Below are 12,310 nucleotides of genomic sequence, written 5' to 3' on the forward strand. Positions count from 1 at the left end.
GTGTTTTACATGATCCCCAAGATTACGCAATCACATCAACCCCACTTAAGAGTATGGTTTTCCTATGACTAAAAAACATTTGACTCTTCAGATAACCGACACCTTTTCGGGGGGTTTTAGGGGGGGGGGGGTGTCAAGGAACTCCATAATATATCATCGAGAGACCAATGTCTCGAGTGTGGCACCCAGCACAACGAACCGGTCGCCCCATGTCGAGCCCAGGGATCAATGTCTTCTGAAACACGGTACAACTTGATACAAAATGAAACCACGATTTATTGAAATACTCGGAGGACAAGGTCTTATCTTATAATACTCTTGCGAGTCAAGGGGGCACTACTCATGCGGTAATATTATATATGCACATTATTCCTCAACCACTCGACCTCGATCTTCTCGTAGTGGAAGGGGTATTACACAACAAAATAGTGTGACGATGGCAGGACTCCAATCCAAAGGGATATTGTTGAGACACATCCTAGTTCGCGTACTCGGGATCCTCGAGGTATCCAGCTACGACATCTCCTGCATTTGGCATGGTAAGCCAGGTTAGTACTTTGAATGTACTCACAAACTCAATAATAGTCCAGAAGCAAGAAAGCAAGCAAGAACATGACAGATCAACATGAAACAGGTTAAAGTTCTAGATAGTAAGTAAAACAAATAACCTATAATAATGAAGTAAACATGGCTTGCCCGTTTAAGGTCCCATGGACCATCTCCCGGCATGATCTCCGATCGTCTGGTTTACTTCTCATGACCACCTCGGCTCTTTCTAGCATTAACCTTTCCAACTCTTCCCTCTTAGTTTCCTTTATTCATGGATTTGATCAAATAGTGTGACTTAATACGAACGGTGCCCACTATTGAGGACTCGGCTCTTCGAATAGATTTTTACGCTCTACAGAGGTTGTACACTTTACCGACACCATGGACAATGATGAGTGTTATTTTTACACTCCTCTACTCTTAGTTTAAACTGATATATTTCATTAAAATCGAGATATTCGCTCCGTATTACCACTAATGACTAATGAATGCATAAGATTCCAAAAATTCCTTCTTTATTTTGTTTACACAGGAAATGGGCTATTTATGGACGAAATCAAGTCATGCCATGAGAGTAAAGCAGGAGAGAGAAGAAATCAAGTGGAGGCGCAACCAGAAGAAATAGAGTAAAAGACGGTGTATCATGCGACCGCGGCCACTCGCATGAGCCGTATGGTGTGGAAACTGATGCCTCTCGTGCACCTGAACAAATTTTATAAAAGGGTCGAGGCCGAAACATTAACAGAACAACCATGAGAGGAGCCACAGAACAGAGTCATTTTCATCAACCCTAACCGCCGTCATTTTCTATCTCCATAGCCACCATCTCCATCTTCACCATAGTTCATCCTCCTCTAGTCATACTTGTAATTGTGTAGAACACACGACATCCATTGTAAGACATGTTATCAATCAATCTATCTTTATGATATCCACGTGTGAGTAGTTTGGTAAGGTATGAATTGTGGCAAGAGCCTTGCAACCAATAGATGTATTGCGCTTTTTCTTTGAATGTATTTGTGAAAATTCAAAATTTATTTGGTTTGAAAGCTATGTGATTTTTATTCGATTGTAAACTATTTATTATTGCGATGTAAAATTTATGTGATTTAAACTTTGGGCAATGTTAAGATTTGTATGCAAAAATTATGTATAAATATGACATACCGACAACGGTCAAAATGCGTCGGCGAGTTGAGCGAACTGGTTATCAAAACGCGGACGGAGCCGAACTTCATCTTACAGACCAATCCAAACAGACAAAAAAATGATCAAATCCAAATCCGTTTGAGCGTTGGAGTTGCCCTAATACGTAGGCACATGGCTCACATGCGTCGCTCACATCGTCGTGCAAGCAGACAAGCATACAGACAAGCGGACGAGCAGTCTCCGTGAAAACGACCATCGGCCGGCCGGCCTCAGCCTGTCCGTCCTATCTTCCCACTCACAGATACCGTTGTTCCCAAAGCTCACAGCGCCACCAACAACCACACACCGCTACTACACCCGTTGCCCAAGATCGGAGGCTCCATGGCGCCCTCACGCAGAGCGGGCCGGCTCCTCTTCCTCCCCCTCGCGCTGGTGCACCTCCTCTCCTCCTGCCCGCACACCACCAGCGGCGCGCCCAACACGGCACCGCTCTCCGTGCTCTGCAACGGCGCGGTGTACGGCGCCGGGGACCCCTTCGCGGAGAGCCTCGCCTACGTGCTGGCCGACCTGCTGGCCGCCACGCCGCAGTCCCGCGCCCGCGACGCGTACACCATCTCCCCGTACCCGAACGCGTTCGCCTACGGCCACGCCGCGTGCCGCGCCGGTCTGACGGGCGTGGACTGCGCGAGCTGCCTCGGCTCCGCCGTCAGCCAGATGAACGCCACCTGTGGCCACGCCGTCGGTGCGAGGGCCGTGCTCGTGGATTGCAGCGTACGGTACGAGCAGTACGCCTTCGTGGCTTAGCTACCGCCCGGCCGGCCGGCCGGCCGGCGTCCTCTCCCTGTGTTGGCACGTCCGCGTAGGTGTGTGTAGCCTATGGTTTGGCTGATGGAAATTTGGGCTGCCGATTCAGTTTAAGATTCTACGGTGAAACATGTGTTGTTCCGTTTTGCTCTGCACACATGTGTTCTAGTGTTTGTATCCCAATTTGTATTGTGTTGTTGTTCTTCTCAAAAAAAAAAAATGTATCTCCTCCCAGCCTCTAAACATGTAAGGCAAGGCCCAAAACATTTTATGAGCAGGGTACACTAAATGACCAATAAAGATGGGATGTAAAACAGTACGACTAAGTCATCATCCTCCCACAGCAAATGTTTTTTTTGAGAAAAAACTTTAGATCTATTCATTAAACAACATGGTAGTACAAGAACACTAAAAGCAACAGTCCAGGTTCATAGACCATCTAATGATGAACCGAAGGCGTGCCTCCGTCATTATCCCTCCCTCACCGAAGCGAGGCAAACTGTGACATCCCTAGTCTGGTAATGGCCTAGGTTAGCTATTCTTGAATGCATCATGTTCAAATTTCTCTTAAACATGAAATGGTGAATGATCAAACCCTAGCACCACATTAATAAAATAGGTTCATCTAAAATATTTTTAATTGAACCTAAAATGCCCTTGAAAAATGTTAATGATTTAAGGTAAAATGTAAAACCCTTAACCAGAGATTATGCACATTTTTGCATGGCATTTAGGAACTTTTGAATTGACCTATATTGTATTTGAGTTAGAGCTAATTAATCCTAAAGAATAGTTTTATAGCTCCAAATAATTTGAAACTTGGTGAGGGCCTCTGGAATAGTTCAGTTAGTGCCCACAAAAAGTTTCAGTTTTTTCAAAAATGATTTGGTTTGAAAATCAAATCAAACAAATTACAGAAAATAGAAAACAGAAAGAAAAATAAGGAGAGAGAGAGAGAGAGAGAGAGAGTGTGTGTGCTCACCTGGCCACCCAGCCCATCAGGAGAAGGGGGTCTTCTTCCTCCCGCCAGTCGAATGCAGATCGTCAAGAGAACAAACCATGGTTATATGGATCCTGTTCTCACAAACTTCTCAAAGGTCCACGGAAGATTGATTGATTGATATCTTTCTGATTATTACACGTCACCAGTTATGTATCGAAAGCAAAAGCACCCCTTGATCAATGTAACACGAAGAATATTTGTATGAGTTGCATGTAATTATAACAAAGAAATTATGGCTGATGGAGAAAGAGGGAGGTTGAAATGGTAAATGTCTGCAAACAAGAAGTATGTGGCGATGGACATTTTCTGATAGCTAGTTATTTGTTTTCACAAGTTCTTTATTTTTCCGTGGCAACACATGGGCAGTTACCTAGTACTACTTAAAAGATGTGTAACGTTCCCTCTCCCCTCTTACGTCGCCCACCTTTCGTCCACCCCTCCACGTATGAGAACCCCCACCCTCACTGATTTCTCTTCCTCCACCGATTTTCCACCCCCTTCCACCGGTTTTTCTCTCTTACTGCTTTTTCATCTACGCGTGAAAACCCGGTGTATCCCAAATATGCTCATTACAGTAATCAATCAATTCACATATGTTAAGGCCATAAACTCATGAAAATCTCAAATATAACAATTATGGTAACCAATCAATTCACGTATGTTAAGGTTATAAACTTGTGGGGAAAGCAAATAATCAATCAAGCTCTGCCGTAAACTCATTGAATCTCTTATGTATAAGGCCATAAATCATGGTGTTATCCAGATGTGATTCATACCTACCAAAAATCGTGAATTCAAGCTAGAATTGTTTACGTTGAGCTATGGTTATACACATACATGATTGATGTCATACTACTAGAATATGTATTGACCCATTGCAACACACGGGCAAATACCTAGTAGTCGGGATGCCGCGGTGCAATTCATCATTACTACGCCATGCTTTCGATGCAGCGGTACCACCGCCGAGCGCACGTACTATGCAGCGCACGTGGCCCAAGCGGCCGCCGGCGAGGACCCGTGCGCAGAGGATAGGGAGGAGGATGGCGATGATCTCATCGATTCTACGGAGGAGCTCGTGGACACCGGCACCGAGGTCGCCACCGTGAGTGGCCGAGAACCTCGAGGTGGAGGCGCCGCTCAAAGCTGAGCTCATCGGCAACCCCGATTTTGCATCTGAGCTCATCGCAAACAAGAAGATTAAACCGAATTATAAACATGGTGATGCAACCTGGTAGGACTACTACTTCAACCTGAGGTGCAACTGAATTTAGAATAACAGAGTTATGACCATATGTCCAAATCAAGAAGTGCTGCAACTTCAAAATCATCAGGATTTGCCTTAGAAGACCGTCGACCCGAATGAATACAAGAAGGAAATTTGCATTAATAAAAATTATCCATTGCAAGAATCGCAGAACAGACAACCATAGGATCGGTTCCAAGTTTGTAATTCAATCAGTCAATCATATTTCATCAACCTTCATGCTACTAAGAGCATCTCCACTCACCCCCCAACAGGTCCCAGGTCGCTTTTTTATCACCGGCTCCAAAAAATGGCCGAGTAGCGCCCCCAGGAGCCCAAATTTCGCCGCTTAGGGCCGAAATTGGCGCCGACGGAACCGGGCCGAACCCAGCTCGCTGGGGGCCGACTGTGGGCACCGGCGAAAGAAAAATGGCGCCAAAACTTCCCGCGCCAGATTCCCACCCGTGGGCCCACCGAGTCAGCGACTAGGCATTATCGTCCTCATCTCATCACCTCGGCTCCCGCGCGAATCAATGCCAAGGCTGCCGCAGGTCAGCCTTCCATTGATCACAGGCGGAGTAGTGAAGGCGAGCCGCCGCGTGTCCCACCCTTTTCCGCCACGCGTCCGCACTACTGCCATCCTGCTTGCCCTCGTCAAGCCCGAGCCCAGCGTCGGTGCAGCCGCGGCGGCGACCTCATCATAAATGAGGGCCGTCGCCAACCTTCACCTTCCCGCGGCCATCTTCGCCTGGTCAGGCCGAAGAAGGAGCCGGTGACGCCCGTGGTGGTCAAGCAAGAACACGTGGAGATGGCTGCCGACCTCGAAACCGGCCTGAAATGGGCGCGCGACGACTATGTGCGGGAGGAAATGGAGCGCCAGTGCCGCGCTTTGGAGGAGATCGTCGAGCGACGCCGAGGCCGCGAAGAGGGTGGCGTCATCGTCCTCGACAGCGACGAGGAGGAGGCCCCGGCGCCGACCAACCCCGTTCACAGCAGCGATCCAGGGCAGGACTGCAGCGAGGACGGCGGCGTGCAGGATGACGGCAACGCTGACGACGGCGGTGGCGGCGACTACACCGCCTTCTACAAGCTCCTCGGCATGAACTAGGTTCGGGATGGCGGCCGCGTAGTTTTTTTTAGTTTTTATGTATGCCTTTAAATTTATACAAATATGAATGAGACCGCCTAAATTTCGTCCAAAATTGAGTCATTTTCTTCGAATTTGAGCCCAATTTGCATTTGAAAAAACGGGATCTGGATGCCAACCTGGGGCGGCTTTTGAGAACCCGAGCGCCCCACGGCGAAAATATCGCCGGTTAGCCCGCGGGAGCGCTATTTCAGAACCTGGTGGCCGAACGGCTGGAGATGCTCTAACACCTCAATCGTGCTAATGAGACCTCAATTGATAACAACAAATCCAAGAACTGCCGATCGAATCAAAAACAGCTAATCTTGGGACTTCAAAAACGTATAAAGGGTAATATAGTCATTTCACATGTCGTACTTCCTTCTGTTTGTATGGTGTGTAGTATACGTACAGGACTCCATCAGATTGGGCCGGCCCATGAAGATAGACTATAGCAGTGCTTGAAAATGAAAAATAAAACAGCGCCTGCAAGAGCTCGAACTCAGGACCTCCAGACTACGGCAAACGTGGTAAAACCAGCTACCCTAGCAACCCGTTTTGCCTAAAAAGTAGCGCGAAGCCTTAAGGATAAGAACAAGGCAGAATATTTTTAAAAACTTCCAACGTAAAAATATTTTTTTGAAAACAAAACGTGATTTTTTGTGAATCCCAATCACTTTACAGATTTTTGAACAAATATATAATAAACTGAAACATTTTCTTAAAACCATGAACAACTTTGAAATGCTAATATTTTTAAAAAACGGAACATTTTTATAATTCCAAATTTCTATGGAAACACAAACAACTGTTGGAACATGAACATTTTTTGCAACTCCAGAAAAGAAATGGAAAAACAACAAACATTTTTGTAACAGAAGCCTAAGACCATCATTTTTTGAAATTTTTGAAAATAATATGAAAACAGGAACATTTATTGAATTCCAAACAAATTATAACACATGAACATTTTTTGGAATCCCAATCATTTCTCTAACAGTTGTGAAATTTTTGAATAAACATATTTTGAACAATTTTTGGAAAACACTAACTTTTTCTGAAATTCTTGATTATTTTTTTGAGAAATGACAAACAAAATTTGAAGACATGTAAAGTTAGAACATTTTCTTACTTTTTTGAACAAATTAAAATGCCGATAAATGGCCGAAGGTGTCGCGACTTGCATATGGTGTCAGAAATCATTCAAACCTGGCATGGATGCCTATCATGGGCATGCCCACCTGCTTGCAAAATGTTGGGTTCATTTCAAGAATGTCCAAAAACATTTTTGTTTCTTTTTAATAACCGAATTCAAATCAGGTTCAGTATTGAACCGTATAACTGAAAGAAAAAACTGAAATCCAGGCATCCAGTACGAGGCCCCCTCTCGCGTGTCACCCAACACCAAAAGCTCAATCGCACACACGTGTCCAGCCATGCAGGATACAAATGGCCCAATGCATGCTTTGTTCCCCACGTGATAGCTAAACCAGCTAAGCTATTGTGGATTTGAAATAAGTTCATCAATGCTGGAAAAAATATTCATCTCGAAATTTTTCCAAAAAGGTCCACCCAAAAAGTTGGAAAAATAAGCTCGAGAAATTGAAAAGGATTGAAAAATTTGAGAACAAATTCATGATTTTTTTATTTTAAAATTTTCACACATTTGAAATAACAAGAAAAAATAAAATGGAAAACAAAGGAAAAATGAAATAAAAAGGAAAACAAACTAGAATAAAGCTCTTTTTAAAAAACATGAAAACCTGGCCTAAAACTTCACGAAGTTACATTTGCCACATAATAAGCCAGAAAGAAAGCAAGTGTTCAAGTTGTGTCCATAAAATTGTTCAGAAAGTTACTTCTTAAGTTTGCACGCTCCTCATATCTCTTTAAAATGATTGAAAATGTTGTTCAAAGGAATATACTTAACATTTTGAACTAACATATATCTTTTTTTTTGAAATGTTCATGCTTTTAAAAAATGTTGTTCAAATTTTCGAAATATGCCATGCTTCTAAAAAACTGAAATTTTCGAAAATCGTTGGATTTTGAAACATGATTTGATTTGTACAATTTTATTCAGAATTTCCAACAAATGTTTGAATTTTTTGAAAAGGTACCTAAATTCTGCATTAGTGTTAGTTCTTAAGTATGTGCACTCCTCGTTTTGCACAAAGATTAGTCAGATTAACTGGTATGCCACTCACGGTTGTGCAAGAGATCTGTGGTTAGATTCCTAGCTGGTTTTTTTGTTGTGATTTTTCACAGCCCGCAAGAGGCGCGCTCCTTGGTGTTAGTTTTTAAGATTCGACGGTTATTGATTTACACAGTCATTAGTCGGGTCAACTGGTGAGCCACTCAGGCTTGCTGCAAGAGGTCTGCAGTTCGAATCCTGATATCTCCACTTGATTTTGTTTTCTTTTCAATTTTTACATCCTGTGAAGGGCCGTGCTTACTATAGCAATCACCATTGGGCCCGGCCCAGCCCGGCGGGGGTTGGGTGTCGTATACATGCTGACGAAAAAAAAGATAATCATCAACTAAAAAAATAAAAAAAGACCATCCTACCCTTTATTATGAAGAGGTATAAACAGATCTCCACCGTTGATGTGTTTAGGGGGGGTTGTACCGAAGAAGAAATGTACCTGTAAACCACCGCCGGTCTCACAAAAAGCTGCAATGCAAAGATTCATCGCAAGATCTTTGTCCTTATCCACGCGCGCCTTCTCACGGTCGCTCCTCGGCCTCGCCTCCTCGTGCTCCCCGGCGCTTCTTGCCCGCGAACAAGTTATCCAAGCAAGGGCACTCCTCTAGGGCGGGCCCATAGGCGCCGCAAAAGGGGCGACCACCCCGAGCTCCAAGAGGGGACAGGCCCAACTAAAACTAATAATATTAAGAACTATCCAAGTATACATTACATCTGAAAGATTATTAAATGGATAAAATAGAACCTCAATTTGCAGAAGCGTAAGTTCACACCACATACTGATAAGTTACACCACACATAGGCAAACCAATCCGACTGGCAAAGTTGAGTTCAAGTACATTAGTCTCTCTTTACGATGCACGTCTTATAATATCATAATGAAAATTATGACAACTAGATTTGAATGTTTAAACCAATGCATAATTTTTAATTCGATAAATGTGTAGGCATCTCATTTGCACCAAATCAAATCAAGTGAATATGGACGAGCATGTTAGGTAATCGAATCATGCGTAAAAGTATAATCAACAACATTTTTGGTTCTTCGATGATTCTATTACTAAAGCCAAGTTGCAATCCAAGTTTTTTTCTATGCCCTAGAAGTTTCCATGAATATAACTGCCTAATATACACTAGAAACCACTATTAAAATATTTCTTAGTGTGTTCATAATTTAGAAATCTCTATCATAATATTCATTATAATATTAAAAGATATATGAACACAAGCATAGATATGCAAATGTGTATACAGTATATCGTTTATGGAATATTAAAAAATAAATATGAAAGATTGTTTTAACAATAAAGAGAAAAATTGGTACATCATTAATTTTTTCATTTTGTAGAATTAAAATTTTCAATGATATACATTACAACTGCATACCAATGAATAATATAACTATTATTCAAAAACATTTTATGTTTTAAGTAATGGAAAAATAATAATTACAACTGTAATATGATACACATAGTTTAAAATAAGTATAAAAGTTTAGTATGAAAAACAATTGTTTTACTTTTTTTGGATGGGATGTCCATAGTATTGTTTTGTCGGATTTGCAAGAATTCAGAAAACAGAGTCGGATCAAGAATTCCGACGACTTCAAGATTCCTAAGAAAAAGAATCGCTATGCACGGGGAAATTGCAGTTAGTCATGCTCCGCCGCCGTGCTCTGATCACCGCCAACCGCCTCCCTGTGGAAGAACATCGAGCTCGCTCTCGGGTCCGGGCCTGCGCGTCCTTGCCCTGTTCCGTGACGGCGCTCGCGGGGGATGGTTCTTCGTATGCCTCCGTGCAGAAGCCTGACGCGCTGATGTCCGCCGCAGCGGCGCGCCCGCCGGTGTGGGGACGGTCTTCGTCTTCGTCGTCCTCCTCCTCGCGCCGTGGCAGCACAAAGAGGGGATCCCGCGGGCGTGGGCCGCGATCCCCCGTGCCGGGTGCTGCCACGAGGCAGCCGCCTCTGCAGCCATCCCCGCCGTCGAGCTCTAGCTCAGGCTCAGGGTCCGCAAACGCCATGAGGCACAGGTCGATGCGCCTTCGGGTGGCTTCATCGCCGAGCCTCTCCTCGCGCAGCCGCAGGTGAGGGGTGGCGCGGCCCGCGCCCACGCTCCTGGAGCGAGCGCACATCGCCTCTGCGGCGGCCCTCCTCCCCCGCACAGGGACAGATCTGGGAGGGCAGACTGCGGGAGCGCGGCCAGCCATGGCCGCTGGGCCTAGCAGCGGCAGGAACACCATCATCATCGAGCTCGCCATCAAAGAGGCGAGGGCGCAGGGCTGTGGGCGTTGCCGTTGCCAATGCCGTTCAGTTGCGGTGGCGGTGGCGGTGGCGGTTGCTGTGTGGAATATGTGGCGGCCCGACTATTTATTTGTACGGAGAAGTTTGGGCCGCACAGGCCGAGCTCCATTGAGCTCTTTATTTTTCTTTTTCAGCGAAAATACCTTTTCTACATCTCACAAAAATCTGAAAAAAAGTTTTCATGTACAAATATATTTGTGGTATATATGTATAAAATTTCATGAACATATATATATATATATATATTTAAATAGGATTTTTCTTTGTTCTATTTGTGTCGGATATTTCTCTTTTTATTCCTTTTTCCCGCAAAAAAGATAATTCTCTTTTTTTGTGAAGAATGCAAATAATCTAATTAGTTGATGAAACTTTATACATAGTTCAAGAATACGCACATGTATTCATAGGAAAAAATTGAAATTTTTGTAAACTTATAAATATAATTTGATGTTTTTTTTTGCAAAACAAGCTCCATGGAGCTCGGACTTTGCAACCCCACGCTCATGTACCAAAGCTGCGTGCTCATTTAAAGAGGGAAAATCCGGCTCTAAGATAAACTGGTGGCTTTCAATTCTACGAAGTTTCGCACATATGCAATATAAATGTGTGCGTGTTTGTACAAAAAAGTCGACTTTTTTTTGCTTGGTAGAAAATGTTATTTTAATGGGCGCCATGGTGCTGGTTTTATAGGTGTCACTGTGTTTTCGTCCCAGGGATGCCTTGAGCTTGATTTCCCCTTTCTAGTTTCCGTTGAACCTTGGTAAGACAATTGTATTTCCGTTGAACTGGGAAGTATCTGTTAAAAAAAATCAAATTATTCAAAGAAATAGTTGTATATTATAAAAATGTTCATTGTGTTTGAGATTAACTTTTACCATATGTAAGAAATAGTTGTATATTATAAAAAAACACAAATTTAGGGGTCTACATTGAGATGTCCTAAAATTTTACGCCCAAGACCCTAACATTTTGCAGTAAATACCCTAAAGCTTTTGTTTTCTTACAAAAAAATAACAAAATTTCAACAAGTCATGACAATTTTCACTAGAAATTTCGGCAGCATAACGTGTGGGGTGGATTAAGAAATGCATCCTAAAGCGGCACTACATGAGTGAAAAGCAATTTTGGCCAGTAGAAAGAATGGATTGGTACATGACTGAAAGCAATTTTGCCATTGTACAAGTTCTCTGGGATCAGACTACTCTGACCATGGGATCAACATACTCAACCGGTTCGACCCGAGTATGTGACAGCCAGCACCCATCTCCTTCACCGTCCGGAAGAGCGGCACTACATACGGTTCAGCACCACCGGCACACATGCTTTGCTGCTAGAGCTCCTCATACTAATTTTCTTCTTTTGCACCTGGAGTCCTGACAAGTCATGTGAATTTGTCCGCGTAGGTGTGTCTTGGTACGTCCGCGTAGGTGTGTGTAGCCTATGGTTTGGCTGATGGAAATTTGGGCTGCCGATTCAGTTTAAGATTCTACGGTGAAACATGTGTTGTTCCGTTTTGCTCTGCACACATGTGTTCTAGTGTTTGTATCCCAATTTGTATTGTGTTGTTGTTCTTCTCAAATTTTTTTTTTATCTCCTCCCAGCCTCTATAAGGCAAGGCCCAAAACATTTTATGAGCCAGGTACACTAAAGGATCAACAAAGATGGGATGCAAAACAGTACGACTAAGTCACCATCCTCCCATAACAAATGTTTGTTTTCAGAAAGAACTTTAGATCTATTCATCAAACAACATGGTAGTACAAGAACACTAAAAGCAACATAAGTTACATCTAGGTTCATAGACCACCTAGTGACGAGACGAAGGCATGCCGTCGTCATTGCCCCTCCCTCACCAAAGCCAGGCAAACCTTGTTGTAGTAGATAGTTAGGAATTTGTCATGCTAAGACCCCAAAGGACCAATGAAGCA

General features: G+C 43.5%; 1 protein-coding gene across 1 annotated transcript; it reads left to right on the forward strand.

Moving 5' to 3' along the window:
- Positions 1 to 1,954: 1,954 nt before the first annotated feature.
- On the forward strand, positions 1,955 to 11,961 carry LOC123048846 (antifungal protein ginkbilobin-like protein). Its single transcript, XM_044471867.1, has 2 exons — positions 1,955 to 2,561; positions 11,810 to 11,961. The coding sequence occupies exon 1, from the start codon at positions 2,080 to 2,082 to the stop codon at positions 2,500 to 2,502; it is 423 nt and encodes a 140-aa protein (XP_044327802.1). The 5' UTR covers positions 1,955 to 2,079; the 3' UTR covers positions 2,503 to 2,561; positions 11,810 to 11,961.
- Positions 11,962 to 12,310: the final 349 nt, after the last annotated feature.

The sequence above is a fragment of the Triticum aestivum genome, chromosome 2D (genome assembly GCF_018294505.1).
Source record: "Triticum aestivum cultivar Chinese Spring chromosome 2D, IWGSC CS RefSeq v2.1, whole genome shotgun sequence".
In the NCBI taxonomy this organism is placed as follows: Eukaryota; Viridiplantae; Streptophyta; class Magnoliopsida; order Poales; family Poaceae; genus Triticum; species Triticum aestivum.

Bases quoted from the DNA above. Each gene is read 5' to 3' on its own strand.
- LOC123048846 (XM_044471867.1), top strand. From the start codon at position 2,080: ATGGCGCCCTCACGCAGAGCGGGCCGGCTCCTCTTCCTCCCCCTCGCG.